Source organism: Balaenoptera musculus, chromosome 13, assembly GCF_009873245.2.
Source record: "Balaenoptera musculus isolate JJ_BM4_2016_0621 chromosome 13, mBalMus1.pri.v3, whole genome shotgun sequence".
Taxonomy (NCBI): domain Eukaryota; kingdom Metazoa; phylum Chordata; class Mammalia; order Artiodactyla; family Balaenopteridae; genus Balaenoptera; species Balaenoptera musculus.
In genome coordinates this window covers 8,164,821-8,188,409 of record NC_045797.1, presented here as the reverse complement: position 1 = coordinate 8,188,409, position 23,589 = coordinate 8,164,821, and the positions used below count along the sequence as shown (strand labels likewise).

Here is a 23,589-nt window from a genome sequence, read left to right as displayed (position 1 = left end):
CAAAAAAGAAAGAGAATGTCACATTCATAAAATAAGAAGAGCTAACTATAAAAGAACTTACTAGAGACCTTGGAAGTTTTAAATGACTTTAAAAATACTTTTACTTTCTTTTCATTTGCTTCTTACTCATGAGGAAATAGTCTAAACCAAAAAATGCATGAAATGGCTAAGGCAACTTACCCAAATAGTGATGATTAAAGGAAGAGACACACTATCGACTTCAGAAATAATTAATGATCAATGTTTTAAAGAATATAATTTAGAACATACTACATATCTTATTAGTCTTTGTAATCCAGTATGTACTGTAAAAGTAAATATTTCTTGAATCAATAAAGACATGGAAGAATGAGTTAGTCTGAACATAATTTAAGAGTTATCACCTCCATAGGAAAAGGGTATACTTTTAAATGATTCATAAAATAGAAAGATGGCAGAACCAAAAAATGATGAATGTGAAAACTTAAACTTAGAAAATGTTATCAAAAACCAGTAAAATACCTAAGAATCCTATTGAATCAAATGCAGATTGAATCAGCTTTTCAAAAACATTATCATAAAGATGCATTTCAATACCTAAGAAGTAATGATTTTGTCATTTGTTGAAGACTTAGGAGCAAAATAATATTTTTGTCTCTACATCCTAAAATCTACAAAGAAAAGATTAACAAAGTCAAAGTGGAGAAATAAAAAGTATAAGAGAATCATATATAAGTCCCACAAGGAAAACTCAAGAAGCTCTGGTGACTTTAACAAGAGGAGAAAAAAATGCCATAGATTATCTTTTAGGTATTTTGGGAAAAAGATGCAAACCAAATTATTTCTATTATTGCATGAAAGGTTAAATATAAGTGACTATATACTTATAGTTCTGTAAGAAAAGTAGGGGCAGACATACGAAAAACTTTCTTGACATGACTATAAGAGCTATTAATGTTGAAATAAAATACAAGAAAAAAAAAGTTATTTCTTTACCTCTCAAATTTTTAAAATAGAAAAGTTTCAAAAGTTTAAACACTATTTTGCCTGGAGATAGGGCTTGAACTAGATGTCTCATAATCCTTTTGAGCTCTATTACTCTGGTCTTTGGAGAAAAATATCCAACTCCCTTCAACATGGAGTTTAGAATGACTCCTAAGTTACTATGCACAGATCAAGAACTTTTATTCTTTGACCTTCTGTTTTTTTTTTTAACATCTTTATTGGACTATAATTGCTTTGCAATGTTGTGTTAGTTTCTGCTGTATAACAAAGTGAATCAGCTATATGCGTACATATATCCCCATATCCCCTCCCTCTTGCCTCCCTCCCACCCTCCCTATCGCACTCCTCTAGGTGGTCACAAAGCACCGAACTGATCTCCCTGCGCTATGCAGCTGCTTCCCACTAGCTAGCTATTTTACATTTGGTCGTGTATATATGTCAATGCTACTCTCTCACTTCATCCCAGCTTACCCTTTCTCCTCCCCGAGTCCTCAAGTCCATTCTCTACATCTGCGTATTTATTTCTGTCCTGCCCCTAGGTTCACCAGAACTGTTCTTTTGGTTTTTTTGTTTTTAGATTCCATATATATGTGTTAGCATATGGTATTTGTCTTACTCTTTATGACTTACTTCACTCTGTATGGCAGACTCTAGGTCCATCCACCTCACTACAAATAACTCAATTTCGTTTCTTTTTATGTCTCAGTAATATTCCATTATATATATGTGCCATATCTTCTTTATCCATTCATCTGTCGATGGACACCTAGGTTGCTTCCATGTGCAGGCTATTGTAAATAGTGCTGCAATGAACATTGTGGTACATGACTCTTTTTGAATTATGGTTTTCTCAGGGTATATGCCCAATAGTGGGATTGCTGGGTCGTATGGTAGTTCCATTTTTAGTTTTTTAAGGAACCTCCATACTGTTCTCCGTAGTGGCTGTATCAATTTACATTCCCACCAACAGTGCAAGAGGGTTCCCTTTTCTCCACACCCTCTTCAGCATTTATTGTTTGTAGAATTATTGATGATGGCCATTCTGACCGGTGTGAGGTGATACCTCATTGTGGTTTTGATATGGTTTTCTCTAATGATTAGTGATGTTGAGCATCTTTTCATGTGTTTGTTGGCAATCTGTATATCTTCTTTGGAGAAATGTCTATTTAGGTTTTCTGCCCATTTCTGGATTGGATTGTTTGTTTTTTTTGAGATTGAGCTGCATGAGCTGCTTGTATATTTTGGAGATTAATCCTTTGTCAGTTAGTTCGTTTGCAGATATTTTCTCCCATTCTGAGGGTTGTCTTTCTGTCTTGTTCATGGTTTCCCTTGCTGTGCAAAAGCTTTTAAGTTTCATTAGGTCCCATTTGTTTATTTTTGTTTTTATTTCCATTTCTCTAGGAGGTGCGTCAAAACGGATCTTGCTGTGATTTATGTCACAAAGTGTTCTGCCTATGTTTTCCTCTAAGAGTTTTAGAGTGTCTGGCCTTACATTTAGGTCTTTAATCCATTTTGAGTTTATTTTTGTGTATGGTGTTAGGAAGTGTTCTAATTTCATTCTTTTACATGCAACTGTCCAGTTTTCCCAGCACCACTTACTGAAGAGGTTGTCTTTTTGCCATTGTATTCTCTTGCCTCCTTTATCAAAGATAAGGTGACCATATGAGCGTGGGTTTATCTCTGGGCTTTCTATCCTGTTCCATTGATCTATATTTCTGTTTTTGTGCCAGTACCAACTGTCTTGATTACTGTAGCTTTGTAGTATAGTCTGAAGTCCGGGAGCCTGATTCCTCCAGCTCCGTTTTTCTTTCTCAAGATTCCTTTGGCTATTCGGGGTCTTTTGTGTTTCCATACGAATTGTGAAATTTTTTGTTCTAGTTCTGTGAAAAATGCCAGTGGTAGTTTGATAGGCATTGCATTGAATCTGTAGATTGCTTTGGGTAACATACTCATTTTCACAATGCTGATGCTTCCAATCCGAGAATATGGTATATCTCTCCATCTGTTTGTACCACCTTTAATTTCTTTCATCAGTGTCTTATAGTTTTCTGCATACAGGTCTTTTGTCTCCTTAGGTAAGTTTATTTCTAGGTATTTTATTCTTTTTGTTGCAGTGGTAAATGGGAGTGTTTCCTTAATTTCTCTTTCAGATTTTTCATCATTAATGTATAGCAATGCAAGAGATTTCTGTGCATTAATTTTGTATCCTGCTACTCTACCAAATTCACTGATTAGCTCTCGTAGTTTTCTGGTAGCGTCTTTAGGATTCTCTACCTATAATATCATGTCATCTGCAAACAGTGACAGCTTTACTTCTTCTTTTCTGATTTGAATGCCTTTAATTTCTTTTTCTTCCCTGATTGCTGTGGCTAAAACTTCCACAACTATGTTGAAAAATAGTGGTGAGAACGTGCAACCTTGTCTTGTTCCTGATCTTAAAGGAAATGCTTTCAGTTTTTCACCATTGAGAACGATGTTGGCCGTGGGTATGTCATATATGGCCTTTATTATGTTGAGGAAAGATCCCTCTATGCCTACTTTCTGGAGGGTTTTTATCATAAATGGGTGTTGAATTTTGTCAAAAGCTTTCTCTGCATCTATTGAGATGATGATATGGTTTTTATCCTTCAGTTTGTTAATATGGTGTATCACATTGATTGATTTGCATATATTGAAGAATCCTTGCATTCCTGGGATAAACCCCACTTGATCATGGTGTATGATTCTTTTTATGTGCTGTTGGATTCTGTTTGATAGTATTCTGTTGAGGATTTTTGCATCTATGTGCATTGGCCTGTAGTTTTCTTTTTTGGTGACATCTCTGTATGGTTTTGGTATCAGAGTGATGATGGCCTCATAGAATGAGTTTGGGAGTGTTCCTCCCTCTGCTGTATTTTGGAAGAGTTTGAGAAGGATAGGTGTTAGCTCTTCTCTAAATGTTTGATAGAATAAGCCTGTGAAGCCATCTGGTCCTGGGCTTTTGTTTGTTGGAAGATTTTTAATCACAGTTTCAGTTTCAGTGCTTGTGACTGGTCTCTTTATATTTTCTATTTCTTCCTGGTTCAGTCTTGGAAGGCTGTGCTTTTCTAAGAATTTTTCCATTTCTTCCAGGTTGTCTATTTTATTGGCATAGAGATGTTTGTAGTACTCTCACATGATCCTTTGTATTCCTGCAGTGTCAGTTTCTCCTTTTTCATTTCTTATTCAGTTGATTTGAGTCTTCTCCTTTTTTTTCTTGATGAGTCTGGCTAATGGTTTATCAAATTTGTTTATCTTCTCAAAGAACCAGCTTTTAGTTTTATTGTTCTTTACTACTGTTCCCTTCATTTCTTTTTCATTTATTTCTGATCTGATCTTTATGATTTCTTTCCTTCTGCTAACTATGGGGTTTTTTTGGTCTTCTTTTCTAATTGCTTTGGTATAAGGTTAGGTTGTTTGAGATTTTTCTTGTTTCTTGAGGTAGGATTGTATTGCTATAAACTTCCCTCTTAGAACTGCTTTTGTCACATCCCACAGGTTTTCAGTCGTCGTGTTTTCATTGTCATTTTTTTCTAGGTATTTTTTTGTTTCCTCTTCGATTTCTTCAGTGATTTCTTGGTTATTTAGTAGTGTATTGTTTAGCCTCCATGTGTTTGTATTTTTTACAGTTTTTTTCCTGTAATTGATATCTAGTTTCATAGCACTGTGGTCGGAAAAAATACTTGATAATGATTTCAATTTAGTTAAATTTACCAAGGTTTGATTTGTGACCCAAGATATGGGTCTATCCTGGAGAATGTTCCATGAGCACTTGAGAAGAAAGTGTATTCTCCTGTTTTTGGATGTAATGCCCTATAAATACCAATTAAGTCCATCTTGTTTAATGTGTCATTTAAAGCTTGTGTTTCCTTATTTTCATTTTGGATGAACTGTCCATTGGTGAAAGTGGGGTGTTAAAGTCCCCTACTATGCTTCTGTTACTGTCAATTTCCCCTTTTATGGCTGTTAGCATTTGCCTTTTGTATTGAGGTGCTCCTATGTTGGGTGCATAAATATTTAAAATGGTTATATATTTTTCTTGGATTGATCCCTTGATTATTATTTAGTGTCCTTCTTTGTCTCTTGTAACAGTCTTTATTTTAAGTTTATTTTGTCTGATATGAGACTTGCTATCCAGCTTTCTTTTGATTTCCATTTGCATGGAATATCTTTTTCCATCCCCTCACTTTCAGTCTGTATGTTTCCCTAGGTCTGAAGTGGGTCTCTTGTAGACAGCACATATATGGGTCTTGTTTTTGTATCCATTCAGCCAGTCTATGTCTTTTGGTTGGAACATTTAATCCATTTACATCTAAGGTAATTATCGATATGTATGTTCCTAATACCATTTTCTTCATTGTTTTGGGTTTTTGTAGGTCCTTTTCTTCTCTTGTGTTTCCTGCTTAGAGAAGTTCCTTTAGCATTTGTTGTAGAGCTGGTTTGGTGGTGCTGAATTCTCTTAGCTTTTGCTTGTCTGTAAAGGTTTTAATTTCTCTGTCAAAGCTGAATGAGATCCTTGCTGGGCAGAGTAATGTGGGTTGTAGGTTTTTCCCTTTCATCACTTTAAATATGTCCTGCCACTCCCTTCTGGCTTGCAGAGTTTCTGCTGAAAGATCAGCTGTTAACCTTATGGGGATTCCCTTGTATGTTATTTGTTGTTTTTCCCTTGCTACTTTTAATATTTTTTCTTTGTATTTAATTATTGATAGTTTGAATAATGTGTGTCTCGGCATGTTTCTCTTTGGGTTTACCCTGTATGGGACTCTGTGCTTCCCGGACTTGATTGACTATTTCCGTTCCCACGTTAGGGAAGTTTTCAACTATCATCTCCTCAAATATTTTCTCAGACCTTTTCTTTTTCTCTTCTTCTTCTGGGGCCCCTGTAATTCGAATGTTGGTGCATTTAATGTTATCTCAGAGGTCTCTGAGATTGTCGTCAATTCTTTTCATTCTTTTTTCTTTATTCTGCTCCCTGGCAGTTATTTCCACCATTTTATCTTCCAGGTCACTTATCCATTCTTCTTCCTCAGTTATTCTGCTATTGATTCCTTCTAGAATATTTTTAATTTCAGTTATTATGTTCATCACTGTTTCTTTGCTCTTTAGTTCTTCTAGATCCTTGTTAAATGTTTCTTGTATTTTCTCCATTCTGTTTCCAGGACTTTGGATCATCTTTACTGTCATTACTCTGAATTCTTTTTCAGGTAGGTTGCCTATTTCATCTTCATTTATTTGGTCTTGTAGGTTTTTACCTTGCTCCCTCGTCTGTAACATATATTTTGTCATTTCTTTTTTTTTTTTTTTTGATGGTGAGGCTATATTCCTATCTTACTGGTTGTTTGGCCTGAGGTGTCCAGCACTGGAGTCTGCAGGCAGTTGGACAGAGCCGGGTCTTGGTGCTGAGATGAGAACCTCCAGGAGGCCTCACTCTGATTAATATTCCCTGGGGTCTGAGGTTCTCTGTTAGTCCAGCGGTTAGGAATTGGAGCTCCCACCACAGGAGCTCTGGACCAACCTCTGGCCTGGGAACCAAGATCCTGCAAGCTGCATGGCATGGCAAAAAAAAAAACGAAAAGAAAGAAAAAAGAAAGAAAGAAAAAAGGAGCAGTACGATATCAAAGAAAAACAAAATAAAATTAGAAAAGTAAAAGATTTATTAGGAAAAATAAGAATATAAATTAATCAACAAGGTAAAACAGAACCCCAATCTAAAAGAGGAAAAAAGGGAAAAAAAAAAAAAAGCCTTCGCTATGGGGGCAGAGTTTAGGCAGGGGTGGAACTTAGGCAGGGGTGGGGTTTAGGGTGTGGCGGAACTTGGGGGGGGTGACGTTTGAGCATGGGGCGGGTCCTAGGCTCAAGACCCACACAGCCAGAAAAGGCCTTGGGTTGGGGCCTAGGCAGGGTGATGTTCAAGCGTGGGGCGGGACCTCTGCTTAGGAACTGCACGGAAGGGGAGATGCAGCACGTCCAAAGGAGGGCCTCTGGAGTGCGGAGTTCCAGAGTTTGGAGGTAAGGCCCTGAGTGAGGGTGTGTGGGTGGGGTTTAGGCCCAGCACGTTGCAGGGGGTCTCCGAGTGTAGAGGTGGTGGTGCAGGGGCGGGGTTTGGGCTCTGCATGGCAAGAGAGAGGCTCCAAGGGTAGAGGATTAGGCCCAGAAGCCCAACAGGTTCCCCGGTGCCTAAGTGGACAGGGAAAGCGCTGGCTGCGTTCCCTTCTGTTCCTCCACGCCCCTCCCCCACCGTCTCCCCCAGGGTCTCCCCCGTCACCGCTGGACCCCTAACTGTGGGTGGGTCCCACTGGGTGTAGGAACTCCTCCCCTCTCCCAGCCACCCCTCGGGGTGCCAGACCCAGAGGTCCGGCCTTTATTTTTGTTCCCCTTCCCTCCCTCCCACTCCCTCAGGACCCACGTGGCTGGGGGGGGCCTCAGTGGGCAGAGGATCAGGCCCAGGATCTCAGCAGGCTCCCAGGGGCCCAAGTGGGCAGGGGAAACCTGGCCACGCTCCCTTTTGATCCTCTGCCCTCCCAGTGGTTCCCCAATTTCCCACTTTGGCGTGGGATCCCCTCCCCTCCCCCAGCCACCCCTCAGGGACGTCAGCCCCATCCCGCCTCCACTTCTCCTCCCCCTTCACTCCCCCCACGCCCCACGTCCTACCCCATCACTGGGGGTTCCTCCCGCCCCTTAGGTGTCCGTGGTCCCCCACCGGTGCCTGGTAGGTGCCCTAGTTGTGCAGAGACGCGGATTCCGCGTCCTCCTAGTCCGCCATCTTGACTCCCGACCCGCCTGACTTCTCATCGTCAACAAAATACTCCAAGACATAATTAAGACCAGCAGTGCAAATACAATAGGAAACAAAACAAACATACCTCCTGTTCTTCCATTACCAATCTGCACAACAGGTTGAAGGCTTCCTTCATTTTGTAATAAATGAGGCAAATGATAATAAATACTTGGCACTTGAAGAGACTTTTTGCTTGTTAACTCCCTCAAGAGCTTTAGGGTACCATCTGAAATACAGAAGTATAATCAATCCACGGTAATACCTTACTTATAGAAGTTGCTGATGTTACAAAGATAGTGGTAAAAATTTATGAGAACTAAAAGAATTTTCTATCCTAATTTCATACTTTGGTCAATGAGATTTCTATGGACACTTAGGCAACCAGAGTCTCACAGAGTCATGATGATGAGAACAGTCTGAATGAAGCTAAAAAGGTCAGCCAGAGTACCACGAGAAGGTAGAATGTGAACCATTCACCTTTATAATGTGTCAGAACTCAAGCCCTGGGGGACAGACTCTAAACACACTATCCATTCATGAAAATGTAATAAGTACAACGACCACCAGTAACTTTCACTTTTTTATGCTATTACATTTGACCAAAATTTCACATGGAAGATTTTTTTTTTAGTTCAAGTACACTAATTTAAACAGCACAAGTTGAGAATGTTTGGTACAGTTCATAACTTTCAAATCGTTTTTCAGTTTTTATGAGAGGAACCAATGAACCATTTAATATAAAAGAAAATAAAACCTTGATAGGATAATCAATATTGTTTTAAAATTCCACTGAACTAGAACTTAACCTTTTAAATAAGGAAGTTAGCAGTAAGGACATGCAGTCTCAATAACAATTTTATACAGAGCAATATGAAAATTCCCTTAAAATATTCTGAATATTCAGAACCGAAAGTTCACAAAAGAAATGAAACTGACTATCACACATGAAATTAAAGTTTAACCTCATGTAAAAGCAACAACTACAAATTACAAGACAACAATATCTACCCATCAAATTAAGTTAGCAGATTAAACAGTAGTATTAAATTGTGGTGATAATGTGATAAATGTTTCAGCTATTAAGAACAGCATCAAAACCCTTAAAACATTCCTGCCTTATTATTCAGTAATTTCCCTTTTAGGAATTTAACTTCTATGCAATCAATAAATATTTAGTGAATTATCAGTTTTGTTCCAGCCACCGTGGCATGTGTTTGGAAATCAACAGTCATCAAAACACAGATTCTGTTTTTAAGAAAGTCATAATCTAATGAAAATAACTTAAGGCCTACCATAAAAGTAATTGATTTATATAGAGAGATGTTCTTCACAGAGTTATAAATTGGGGGACAAAGACAACCCAGAAAAATCCTATTTGCCTAATTGTAGAAAAATATTTAATATATTATAGTATATGATAAGCTGACATATATGTCATCAAAAATGGTATTTTAAAAGAATATTCAATGCCATAGTAAAATGCTAATAGCATAATTTCAAGAGCAAAAATAAGGCCATAAAACACACAATTACAATTTTGAAGAAAAATATGCATGGAAAAAAGACTAGAAGAAAACAGAGAATGTTAATCATTCTATAATTTTAAATGTTACTGTGCCATAATACGAATTTTATAATCAGGAGGGGAAGAAAGGGGCATGAATCTCTAAAAATAAGGTAAGGTAGTGAATCTCAAGATGAGAGGAATTAATGGTGAAAGATTATAACAGATAATGCTAAATGAAAAAGTATATTATTCTTGGAAGATTATGCAGATTTGGAGTCAAATGATTATATACATATATCAATTTAGTCATTAGAATAAGAATAGGAAAGAAACAGAAGATGGTTGATATTCATTTCACTCAGCCCAGAATTTCTCAGAGAGGCAACAGGTCAGGTACCCCCAAAAGTACCCATTATAAAACTATGTCTTTTTATTTCTTATAAGTCATATCTGAGAGCACTAATTGCTTCAAATAGCTCAAAGGTTCCCCAGAGTCCATTTGAAGTCCACACAAGTCACAACAGAAACATGCATAAACACCAAGTTAAATTTTAGTCTTATTCTAAATGTTTTTTTTTAAAGATGCTGGTTCTTCACTATTGGCAATGAAATTTATACAACTGAAACTTAATATTACTCTCTTTAAATCAAATTTAGCAATTAATAAACTTGTTTTATAAGTAACCACAATAGAAAAAGTTTTGTATGGTGATTTTTCTCTCTGTAGAGGGTAACAAATGTTGGCTGATAAGCGACTCTAGACAACTTTCAAAGAGAGTATTTCACATAACCCTTTGAAAATGTAATCTTTTCATAAAACCAAAAATATCGTCTGTACCTGAAAATTTATTCACCGTATCCTTACTTCTGTTTGTTTCTGCTCCTACACGCTTGAACTGCTGTACAATGGCATTGAGTTCGGAAGACCGCTGAGAGATTCTGTGTTCAGCTATTCGGAGACGTTCTTTTAAAGCAAGAAATTCTCGTTGATAAGCAATCAGTTTTTCTAGAAGCAAAACCAAAAGTTATTAGTATCTTCCTTTAAAAAAAAAACCCACTATAATCGAAACAGAATTGTAACATTAGGAATTTTAAAGTTGCATTTTTCAGAAACAGATATTCATTTATGAATTCATTGAGACAGAATTGAAAATAAAAAAGAGCCCCAACTAACAAAGTGGTGGCAAAGCCACCACTAACTTAGTGCTATTAATATCTGTAAGAAAAAGGGCGCTTTCTAATTAGCACTTCAGAAAGTTAAAGATAGGGAGAAAAAGACAAAGTTTTTGGAATTAACACTTCAAGCATAATACCAAGATCATTTCTCAAAAGGTACAAACAACTATAAAGACCCTATTTGTATGAAGATAGAGATGAAGCATTGAAACTAATGATAATATATCTAATAATACAATGACTATAACATTTTATAGCGTAACAGCCTCATTTTCATAGGCTGTTTCCTCTGTACTTCCTATTCTGCAAAAATTTCCCTAGGCCAGACTTTGGTCAAATTCCTGATCCCTAACAACTCAATCAGGTAGATGTTAAGATGACCCTAAAAGTCAATTATTTGAATTTAAGAGAATCACAGGTCAGGAAAGCCTGGTCTGGGAAATAAAAGTGGATTTTATGAGGATAAACGTAGGCATTGAAGCAATAGTATGAGACAGCTCAGATACAAAGTACATAGTGAGAAGAGGCCCCAAGACAGAACTGGATAACAAAATCTAAGAGAGGCAGAAAAGAAACCATGCATTTATCTTGATTGGCAGCACCGGAAGGGAGCTGAGGCTGGTAAATGGTCCGAGCAATTTCCACAACCTCATTAAACTAAGAAAAATCAGAACAACCGTTTCAGCTTCTCTATCAAGCTAGATAATCTAAGGCTACTATTTTGACATCTAAACAAAACAAACCTTGGAAAGACTCTTTTTAATTTATATTGTAATCTCTGCTTTACTCAATCAAGGATGGAATCGTTCTGTACAAAACAGAATTAAGAAATATAAATCTGCCTGTCTCATAAAGCTAGCCTTAAAAATAGTCAATTATATTATTCTTTGGCCCTTACATAAAGGACCACAGAGTAAATGCCTCTGAAGAATTCTGTGGCAGGGAAGAAAGTCTCCCCTGCTTAACTCTCATGTTTCCCTGTATTGAACAATGTATTAATAAGCAGCTCTAGTTTCTGTAAACTGGCTTTAGGAGGAAAGGAAGAGAGGGGGTCTGTTATTAGGAAAGGGCATACAGGGGAGTCTCAGGGTGCCAGCAAGGTTCTTCTTATTGACCTGGTTACTGGTTAAATAAAATTCATTACTATACATCCATGGTTTAGACACTTTTCCATATGTGTTAATTCACAATAGAAGAAATGTTAAAAAGATACTATTCACAAACACAAAACTATAAACAATTACACTATAACAATTATAACAAGAGGCACACAAGATTTATGTGATAAAAACTATAAGCCTTTTCCTAGAGCCTGTAATGGAAGAAAAAAGTGAAGTCATTTATTAATCTCAATCTTGCAAAAAACATAGATAAATCCCACCCTAAACTAAATAATAAATGCAACACTTCTTAAAACAACGAAATTTTTTTGGAACTTGAATTTTGACATGTGATTCTAAAATTCATGTAAAAGACAAAATGTTTTTAAAAGGTCAAAAAAATCTAGAAATAATAATAGGTAACTTGCTCTGAGATCAGAACATACTCTAAGGCTATAGAAATGAAGACCGTGTTAAATGCCAAGTCTAAAGAGCAGGGACAAGGGCCGATCACGCCAAGCAGATTGTGTCCAAAATGAGCATGAGTGAACTGTCCTGTGATTTCTTCCCCCTTTACCTCTTACCACTTACATGGTGCCAAGATAGTGGATTCTAGACATTTGCCACTAAAAAAGAATTATAACCCTTTGGAGAAATAACTTTAAGATGAACCTGGAGCATTCTTGTGTCAACTAAGAAAATGTTATTTTATTTTATTTTATTTTAACATCTTTATTGGAGTATAATTGCTTTACAATGGTGTGTTGGTTTCTGCTAGATAACGAAGTGAATCAGCTATATGCATACATATATCCCCATATCCCCTCCCTCTTGCGTATCCCTCCCACCTTCCATTGCCCACCCCTCTAGGTGGTCACAAAGCACCGAGCTGATCTCCCTGTGCTATGCAGCTGCTTCCCACTAGCTATCTTACATTTGGTAGTGTATATATCTCAATGCTACTCTCTCACTTCATCCCAGCTTACCCTTCCCCCTGCCTGTGTCCTCAAGTCCATTCTCTACATCTCTGTCTTTATTTCTGTCCTGCCCGTAGATTAATCAGAACCGTTTTTTTTTTTTTCTTAGATTCCATATATATGTGTAGCATACAATGTTTGTTTTTCTCTTTCTGACTTACTTCACTCTGTATGGCAGACTCTAGGTCCATCCACCTCACTACAAATAACTCAATTTCATTTCTTTTTATGGCTAATATTCCATTGTATATATGATCTTCTTTATCCACTCATCTGTCGATGAACACTTAGGTTGCTTCCATGTCCTGGCTATTGTAAATAGAGCTGCAATGAACATTGTGGTACATGACTCTTTGAATTATGGTTTTCTAAGGATATATTGCCAGTAGTGGGATTACTGGGTCATATGGTAGTTCTAATTTTAGTTCTTTAAGGAACCTCCATACTGTTCTCCATAGTGGCTGTATCAATTTACATTCCCACCAACAGTGCAAGACGGTTCCCTTTTCTCTACACCCTCTCCATAATTTACTGTTTGTAGATTTTTTGATAATGGCCATTCTGACCACTGTGAGGTGATACCTCATTGTAGTTTTTATTTATTTATTTATTTATTTTTGGCTGTATTGGGTCTTCGTTTCTGTGTGAGGGCTTTCTCTAGTTGCGGCAAGCGGGGGCCACTCTTCATCGCGGTGCGCGGGCCTCTCACTGTCGTGGCCTCTCTTGTGGCGGAGCACAGGCTCCAGACACGCAGGCTCAGTAGTCGTGGCTCACGGGCCTAGCCGCTCTGCGGCATGTGGGATCTTCCCAGACCAGGGCTCAAACCCATGTCCCCTGCATTGGCAGGCAGATTCTTAACCACTGCGCCACCAGGGAAGCCCCCTCATTGTAGTTTTGATTTGTACTTCTCTAATCATTAGTGATGTTGAGAATCTTTTCATGTGTTTGATGGCAATCTACATATCTTCTTTGGAGAAATGTCTATTTCAGTCTTCTGCCCATTTTTGGATTGGGTTGTTTGCTTTTTTGAGATTGAGCTGCATGAGCTGTTTGTATATATTGGAGATTAATCGTTTGTCAGTTGCTTCATTCGAAAATATTTTCTCGCATTCTGAGGGTGGTCTTTTCATTCTGTTTATGGTTTCCTTTGCTGTGCAAAAGCTTTTAAGTTTCATTAGTTCCCATTTGTTTATTTTTGTTTTTACTTCCATTTCTCTAGGAGGTGGGTCAAAAAGGATCTTGCTGTGATTTATGTCACAAAGTGTTCTGCCTATGTTTTCCTCTAAAAGTTTTATAGTGTCTGGCCTTACATTTGGTCTTTACTCCATTTTGAGTTTATTTTTGTGTATGGTGTTAGGAAGTGTTCTAATTTCATTCTTTTACATGCAGCTGTCCAGCTTTCCCAGCACCACTTATTGAAGAGGCTGCCTTTTCTCCACTGTATACTCTTGCCTCCTTTATCAAACATAAGGTGACCATATGTGCGTGGGTTTCTCTCTGGGCTTTCTATCCTATTCCACTGATCTATATTTCTGTTTTTGTTCCAGTACCATACTGTATTGATTACTGTAGCTTTGTAGTATAGTCTGAAGTCTGGGAGCCTGATTCTTCCAGCTCCGTTTTTCTTTTTTAGATTGTTTTGGCTATTGGGGTCTTTTTTATTTCCATACAAATTGTGACATTTTTTTGTTCTAGTTCTGTGAAAAATGCCATTGGTAGTTTGATGGGGATTGCATTGAATCTGTAGATTGCTTTGGGTAGTATAATCATTTTCACAATGTTGATTCTTCCAATCCAAGAACATGGTATATCTCTACATCTGTTTGTATTACCTTTCATTTCTTTCATCAGTGTCTTATAGTTTTCTGCATACAGGACTTTTGTCTCCTTAGGCAGCTTTATTCCTAGGTGTTTTATCCTTTTTTTTGCAATGGTAAATGGGAGTGTTTCCTTAATTTCTTTTTCAGATTTTTCACCATTCGTGTATAGGAATGCAAGTGATTTCTGTGCATTAATTTTGTATCCTGCTACTCTACCAAATTCACTGATTAGCTCTAGTAGTTTTCTGGTAGCATCTTTAGGCTTCTCTATGTATACTATCATGTTATCTGCAAACAGTGACAGTTTTACTTTTTCTCTTCTGATTTAGATGCCTTTAATTTCTATTTCTTCCCTGATTGCTGTGGCTAAAACTTCCAAAACTATGTTGAATAATAGTGGTGAGAGTGGGCAACCTTGTCTTGTTCCTGATCTTAGAGGAAATGCTTTCAGTTTTTCACCATCGAGAACAATGTTGGCTGTGGGTTTGTCATACATGGCTTTTATTATGTTGTGGTAGGTTCCCTCTATGCCTAGTTTCTTGAGAGTTTTTATCATAAATGGGTGTTGAATTCTGTCGAAAGCTTTTTCTGCATCTATTGAGTTTATCATATAGTTTTCATCCTTCAATTTGTTAATATGGTGTATCAAGTTGACTGATTTGCATATATTGAAGAATCCTTGCATTCCTGGGATAAACCCCACTTGATCATGGTGTATGATCCTTTTAATGTGCTGTTGGATTCTATTTGCTAGTATTTTGTTGAGGATTTTTGCATCTATGTGCATCAGTGATGTTAGCCTGTAGTTTTCTTTTTTTGTGACATCACTGTATGGTTTTGGTATCAGGGTGATGATGGCCTCATAGAATGAGTTTGGGAGTGTTCCTCCCTCTGCTGTATTTTGGAAGAGTTTGAGAAGGATAGGTGTTAGCTCTTCTCTAAATGTTTGATAGAATTCGCCTGTGAAGCCATCTGGTCCTGGCCTTTTGTTTGTTGGAAGATTTTTAATCACAGTCTCAATTTCAGTGCTTGTGACTGCTCTCTTTATATTTTCTATTTCTTCCTGGTTCAGTCTCAGAAAGTTGTGCTTTTCTACGAATTTGTTCATTTCTTCCAGGTTGTCCATTTTATTGGCACAGAGTTGCTTGTAGTAATCTCTCATGATCCTTTGTATTTCTGCAGTGTCAGTTGTTACTTCTCCTTTTTCATTTGTAATTCTGTTGATCTGAGTCTTCTCCCTTTTTTTTCTTGATGAGTCCGGTTAATGGTTTATCAATTTTGTTTACCTTCTCAAAGAACCAGCTTTTAGTTTCATTAATCTTTGTTACTGTTTTCTTCATTTCTTTTTCATTTATTTCTGATCTGATCTTTATGATTTCTTTCCTTCTGCTAACTTTGGGGTTTTTTTTTCTGTTGTTCTTCTTTCTCTAATTGCTTTAGGTGCAAAGTTAGGCTGTTTATTTTAGATTTTTCTTATTTCTTGAGGTACGACTGTATTGCTATAAACTTCCCTCTTAGAACTGTTTTTGCTGCATCCCATAGGTTTTGGGTCATCGTGTTTTCATTGTCATTTGTTTCTAGGTATTTTTTTATTTCCTCTTTGATTTCTTCAGTGATCTCTTGGTTATTTAGTAGTGCATTGTTTAGCCTCCATGTGTTTGTATTTTTTAGAATTTTTTTTCCTGTAATTGATATCTAGTCTCATAGCATTGTGGTTGGAAAAGATACTTGATACTATTTCAATTTGCTTAAATTTACCAAGGCTTGATTGGTGACCCAAGATATGGTCTATCCTGTAGAATGTTACATGAGCACTTGAGAAGAAAGTGTATTCTGTTGTTTTTGGATGGAATGTCCTATAAATATCAATTAAGTCCATCTTGTTTAATGTATCATTTGAAGCTTGTGTTTCCTTATTTGTTTTCATTTTGGATGATCTGTCCATTGGTGAAAGTGGGGTGTTAAACTCCCGTACTATGATTGTGTTACTTTCAATTTCTCCTTTTATGGCTGTTAGCATTTGCCTTATGTATTGAGGTGCTCCTATGTTGCGTGCGTAAATATTTATAATTGTTATATCTTCTTCTTAGATTGATCCCTTGATCATTATGTAGTGTCCCTCTTTGTCTCTTGTAACAGTCTTTATTTTAAAGTCTAAGAAAATGTTATTTTTAAAAAAGGACACAGACTGCAATTAAAAAAAATTAAATTAAAAAAAAAATTAAAGGGAGAGGTTCAAGATGGCAGAAGAGTAAGACGTGGAGATCACCTTCCTCCCCACAAATACATCAGAAATTGCTGATCTACATGTGGAACAACTCCTACAGAACACCTACTGAATGCTGGCAGAAGACCTCAGACCTCCCTAAAGGTAAGGAACTCCCCACGTACCTGGGTAAGGCAAAAGAAAAAAGAAAAAACACAGACAAAAGAATAGGGACAGGATCTGCACCACTGGGAGGGAGCTTGAAGGAGAAAAAGTTTCCCCACCCTAGGAAGCCCCTTCACTGGTGGAGACAGTGGGTGGCGGGGGGAAGCTTTGGAGCCACTGAGGAGAGCACAGCAACAGGGATGCAGACGGCAAAGCAGAGATTCCCACACAGAGGATCAGTGCCAACCAGCACTCACCAGTCTGAGAGGCTTGTTTGCTCACCCACCTGGGCAGGTGGGGGCTGGGAGCTGAGGCTCGGGCTTCGGTCCGATCCCAGGGAGAGGACTGGGGTTGGCTGCGTGAACACAGCCTTAAGCGGGCTAGTGCACCACAGCTATCAGGGAGGGAGTCTGGGAAAAAGTCTGGAACTGCCTAAGAGGCAAGAGACCATTGTTTCGGGGTGTGTGAGTAGAGGAGATTCAGAGCACCACCTAAAGGATCTCCAGAGACGGGTGTGAGCCGCACCTATCAGTGCAGACACCAGAAACGGGCATGAAATGCTAAGGCTGCTGCTGCAGCCACCAAGAAGCCTGTGTGCGAGCACAGGTCCCTGTCCACACCTCCCCTCCTGGGAGCCTGTGCAGCCCGCCAATGCCAGAGTCCCGTGATCCAGGGACAACTTCCCAGGAGAACACGCAGTGCGCCTCAGGCTGCTGCAACGTTATGCTGGCCTCTGCTGCCGCAGGCTGGCCCCACATTCCGTACCCCTCCCTCTCCCCAGCCTGAGTGAACCAGAGCCCCCTAATCAGCTGCTACTTTAACCCTGTCCTGTTTGGATGGGAACAGACGCCCTCAGGCGACCTACACGCAGAGGTGGGGCCAAATCCACAGCTGAACCCCAGGAGCTGTGCGAACAAAGAAGAGAAAGGGAAATCTCTCCCAGCAGCCTCAGGAGCAGCGGATTAAATCTCCACAATCAACGATGTACCCTGCATCTGTGGAATACCTGAGTAGACAACCAATCATCCCAAATTGAGGAGGTGGACTTTGGGAGATATGATATATATTTTTTACTCCTTTTTCTCTTTTTGTGAATGTGTATTTGTATGCTTCTTTGTGTGATTTTGTCTGTATAGCTTTGCTTTTACCATTTGTCCTAGGATTCTGTCTGGCCGGTTTTTTGGGGTGTTTTGGGTTTTTTTTGGTTTTTTTTTTAGTATACTTTTTAGTGCTTGTTATCATTGGTGGATTTGTTTTTTGGTTTGGTTGCTCTCTTCTTTCTTTCTTCTTCTCTTTTTATTACTTTTCAATTTCTTTTATTTTTAATAATTATTTTTTATTTTAATAACTTTACTTTTTTTTTCTTTCTTTCTTTTTTTCTCCCTTTTCTTCTGAGCCGTGTGGCTGACAGGGTCTTGGTGCTCCAGCCAGGTGTCAGGCCTGTGCCTCTGAGATGGGAGAGCCAAGTTCAGGACATTGGTCCACCAGAGAGCTCCCAGCTACACATAATATCAAACAGCGAAAGCTCTCCCAGAGATGTCCATCTCAACACTAAGACCCAGCTCCACTCAACGACCAGCAAGCTACAGTGCTGGACACCCTATGACAAACAACTAGCAAGACAGGAACACAAGCGCACGCATTAGCAGAGAGGCTGCCTAAAATCATAATACGGTCACGGACACCCCAGGCACACCACCGGACACGGACATGACCACCAGAAAGACAAGATCCAGCCTCATCGACCAGAACACAGACACTAGTCCCCTACACCAGGAAGCCTACACAACCCACTGAACCAGCCTTAGACACTGGGGTCAGACACCAAAAACAACGGGAACTACAAACCTGCAGCCTGTGAAAAAAAGACCCCAAACACAGTAAGTTAAGCAAAATGAGAAGACAGAGAAACACACAGATGAAGGAGCAAGGTAAAAACCCATCAGACCAAACAAATGAAAAAGAAATAGGCAGTCAACCTGAAAGAGAATTCAGAGTAATGATAGTAAAGATGATCCAAAATCTTGGAAACAGAATGGAGAAAATACAAGAAACGTTTAACCAGGACATAGAAGAACTAAAGAGCAAACAATGATGAACAACACAATATATGAAATTAAATATTCTCCAGAAGGAATCAATAGCAGAATAACTGAGGCAGAAAAACGGATAAGTGACCTGGAAGATAAAATAGTGGAAGTAACTACTGCAGAGCAGAATAAAGACTGAAAAGAATTGAGGACAGTCTCAGAGACCTCTGGGACAATATTAAATGTACCAACATTCGAATTATAGGGGTCCCAGAAGAAGAAGAGTAGAAGAAAGGGATGAGAAAATATTTGAAGAGATTATAGTTGAAAACTTCCCTAATATGGGAAAGGAAATAGTTAATCAAGTCCAGGAAGCACAGAGAGTCCCATACAGGATAAATCCAAGGAGAAACACGCCAAGACACATATTAATCAAACTATCAAAAATTAAATAAAGAGAAAATATTAAAAGCAGCAAGAGAAAAACAACAAATAACATACAAGGGAATCCCCACAAGGTTAACAGCTGATCTTTCAGCAGAAACTCTGCAAGCCAGAAGGGAGTGGCAGGACATATTTAAAGTGATGAAAGGGAAAAACCTACAACCAAGATTACTCTACCCAGCAAGGATCTCATTCAGCTTTGACAGAGAAATTAAAACCTTTACAGACAAGCAAAAGCTAAGAGAATTCAGCACCACCAATTCAGCTCTACAACAAACACTAAAGTAACTTCTCTAAGCGGGAAACACAAGAGAAGAAAAGGACCTACAAAAACAAACCCAAAACAACACAGAAAATGATAGTAGGAACATACATATCGATAATTACCTTAAATGTAAATGGATTAAATGCTCCAACCAAAAGACATAGACTGGCTGAATGGATACCAAAACAAGATCCATACATGTGCTGTATACAAGAGACCCACTTCAGACCTAGGGAAACATACAGACTGAAAGTGAGGGGATGGAAAAAGATATTCCATGCAAATAGAAATGAAAAGAAAGCTGGAGTAGCAATTCTCATATAAGACAAAATAGATTTTAAAATAAAGACTATTATAAGAGACAAAGAAGGACACTAAATAATAATCAAGGGATCAATCCAAGAAAAATATATAATCATTTTAAATATTTATGCACCCAACAAAGGAGCACCTCAATACATAAGGCAAATGCTAACAGCCATAAAAGGGGAAATCGACAGTAACACAATCATAGTAGGGGACTTTAACACCCCACTTTCACCAATGGAAAGACCATCCAAAATGAAAATAAATAAGGAAACACAAGCTTTAAATGATACATTAAACAAGATGGACTTAACTGATATTTATAGGACATTCCATCCAATAACAACAGAATACACTTTCTTCTCAAGTGCTCATGGAACATTCTCCAGGATAGATCATATCTTGGGTCACAAATCAAGCCTTGGTAAATTTAAGAAAATTGGAATCGCATCAAGTGTCTTCTCCAACCACAACACCATGAGAATACATATCAATTACAGGAAAAAATCTGTAAAAAATAAAAACACATGGAGGCTAAACAATACACTACTAAATACCCAAGAAATCACTGAAGAAATCAAAGAAGAAATCAAAAAATACCTAGAAACAAATGACAATGAAAACACGACGACCCAAAACCTATGGGATGCAGCAAAAGCAGTTCTAAGAGGGAAGTTGACAGCAATACAATCCTACCTCAAGAAACAAGAAAAACCTCAAATAAACAACCTAACCTTATACCTAAAGCAATTAGAGAAAGAAGAACAAAAAAAACCCCAAAGTTAGCAGAAGGTAAGAAATCATAAAGATCAGATCAGAAATAAATGAAAAAGAAATGAAGGAAACAGTAGCAAAGATCAATAAAACTAAAAGCTGGTTCTTTGAGAAGATAAACAAACTTGATAAACCATTGGCCAGACTCATCAAGAAAAAAAGGAGAAGACTCAAATCAACAGAATTAGAAATGATAAAGAAGTAACAACTGACACTGCAGAAATACAAAGGATCATGAGAGATTACTACAAGCAACTCTATGCCAATAAAATGGACAACGTGGAAGGAATGGACAAATTCTTAGAAAAGCACAACCTTCCAAGACTGAACCAGGAAGAAGTAGAAAATATAAACAGACCAATCACAAACACTGAAATTGAGACTGTGATTTAAAATCTTCCAACAAACAAAAGCACAGGATCAGATGGCTTCACAGGCAAATTCTACCAAACATTTAGAGAATAGCTAACACCTGTCCTTCTCAAACTCTTCCAAAATATAGCAGAGGGAGGAACACTCCCAAACTCATTCTATGGGGCCATCACCACCCTGATACCAAAACCTGACAAAGATGTCACAAAGAAAGAAAACTACAGGCCGATATCACTGATGCATACAGATGCGAAAAAGCTCAACAAAATACTAGCAAACAGAATCCAACAGCACATAAAAAATGATCATACACCATGATCAAGTGGGGTTTATCCCAGGAATGAAAGGATTCTTCAATATATGCAAATCAATCAATGTGATACACCATATTAACAAACTGAAGGATAAAAACCATATCATCTCAATAGATGCAGAAAAAGCTTTTGACAAAATTCAACACCCATTTATGATAAAAACCCTCCAGAAAGTAGGCATAGAGGGATCTTTCCTCAACATAATAAAGGCCATATATGACAAACCCACAGCCAACATTGTTCTCAATGGTGAAAAACTGAAACCATTTCCACTAAGATCAGGAACAAGACAAGGTTGCCCACTCTCACCACTATTATTCAACATAGTGTTTGAAGTTTTAGCCACAGCAATCAGAAAAGAAAAAGAAATAAAAGGAATCCAAATCAGAAAAGAAGAAGTAAAGCTGTCACTGTTTGCAGATGACATGATATTATAGGTAGAGAATCCTAAAGACGCTACCAGAAAACTACGAGAGCTAATCAGTGAATTTGGTAGAGTAGCAGGATACAAAATTAATGCACAGAAATCTCTTGCATTCCTATACATTAATGATGAAAAATCTGAAAGAGAAATTAAGGAAACACTCCCATTTACCACTGCAACAAAAAGAATAAAATACCTAGGAATAAACCTACCTAAAGAGACAAAAGACCTGTATGCAGAAAACTATTAAGACACTGATGAAAGAAATTAAAGATACAAACAGATGGAGAGATATACCATATTCTTGGATTGGAAGAATCAATATTGTGAAAATGACTATACTACCCAAAGCAATCTACAGATTCAATGCAATCCTTATCAAACTACCAATGGCATTTTTCACAGAACTAGAACAAAAACTTTCACGATTTATAAGGAAACACAGTAGACTCCAAATAGCCAAAGCAATCTTGAGAAAGAAAAACGGAGCTGGAGGAATCAGGCTCCCTGACCTCAGACTATACTACAGAGCTACAGTAATCAAGACAGTATGGCACTGGCACAAAAACAGAAATACAGGGGGCTTCCCTGGTGGCGTAGTGGTTGAGAATCTGCCTGCCAATGCAGGGGACACAGGTTCGAGCCCTGGTCTGGGAAGATCCCACATGCCACGGAGCAACTGGGCCCGTGAGCCACAATTACTGAGCCTGCGCATCTGGAGCCTGTGCTCCGCAACAAGAGAGGCCGCGATGGTGAGAGGTCCGCGCACCGCGATGAAGAGTGGTCCCCACTTGCCGCAACTAGAGAAAGCCCTCGCACAGAAACGAAGACTCAACACAGTCATAAATAAATAAATAAATAAATAAATAAATAAAACAGAAATACAGATCAATGGAACAGGATAGAAAGCCCAGAGATAAACCCATGTACATATGGTCACCTTGTTTTTGATAAAGGAGGCAAGAATATACAATAGAGAAAAGACAGCCTCTTCAGTAAGTGTTGCTGGGAAAATTGGACAGCTACATGTAAAAGAATGAAATCAGAACACTCCCTAACACCATACACAAAAATAAACTCAAAATGGATTAAAGACCTAAATGTAAGGCCAGACACTATAAAACTCTTAGAGGAAAACCTAGGCAGAACACTCTATGACATAAATCACAGTAAGATCCTTTTTGACCCACCTTCTAGAGAAATGGAAATAAAAACAAAAATAAACAAATAGGACCTAATGAAACTTAAAAGCTTTTGCACAGCAAAGGAAACCACAAACAAGACAAAAAGACAACCCTCAAAATGGGAGAAAATATTTGCAAATGAAGCAACTGACAAAGGATTAATCTCCAAAATATACAAGCAGCTCATGCAGCTCAATATGAAAAAAAACAAACAACCCAATCCAAAAATGGGCAGAAGTCCGAAATAGACATTTCTCCAAAGAAGATATACAGATTGCCAACAAACACATGAAAAGATGCTCAACATCGCTAATCGTTAGAGAAATGCAAATCAAAACTACAATGAGGTATCACCTCACACCAGTCAGAATGGCCATCATCAAAAAATCTACAAACAATAAATGCTGGAGAGGGTGTGGAGAAAAGGGAACCCTCTTGCACTGTTGGTGGGAATGTAAATTGATACAGCCACTATGGAGAACAGTATGAAGGTTCCTTAAAGAACTAAAAATAGAACTACCATATGACCCAGCAATCCCACTACTGGGCATATACCCTGAGAAAACCATAATTCAAAAAGAGTCATGTACCACAATTTTCTTTGCAACTCTATTTACAATAGCCAGGACATGGAAGCAACCTAAGTGTCCATCAACAGATGACTGGATAAAGATGTGGCACATATATACAATGGGATATTACTTAGCCATATAAAGAAACAAAATTGAGTTATTTGTAGTGAGGT

General features: G+C 38.1%; 1 protein-coding gene across 1 annotated transcript in view; it reads right to left on the bottom strand.

Moving 5' to 3' along the window:
* Positions 1-23,589, bottom strand: part of MGAT4A (alpha-1,3-mannosyl-glycoprotein 4-beta-N-acetylglucosaminyltransferase A) — a 117,571-nt gene that overhangs the window by 61,297 nt on the left and 32,685 nt on the right. The window contains 2 exon segments of the mRNA XM_036873042.1: positions 7,866-8,006; positions 10,126-10,293. Of these exon segments, the coding sequence (XP_036728937.1) occupies positions 7,866-8,006; positions 10,126-10,293 (309 nt within the window).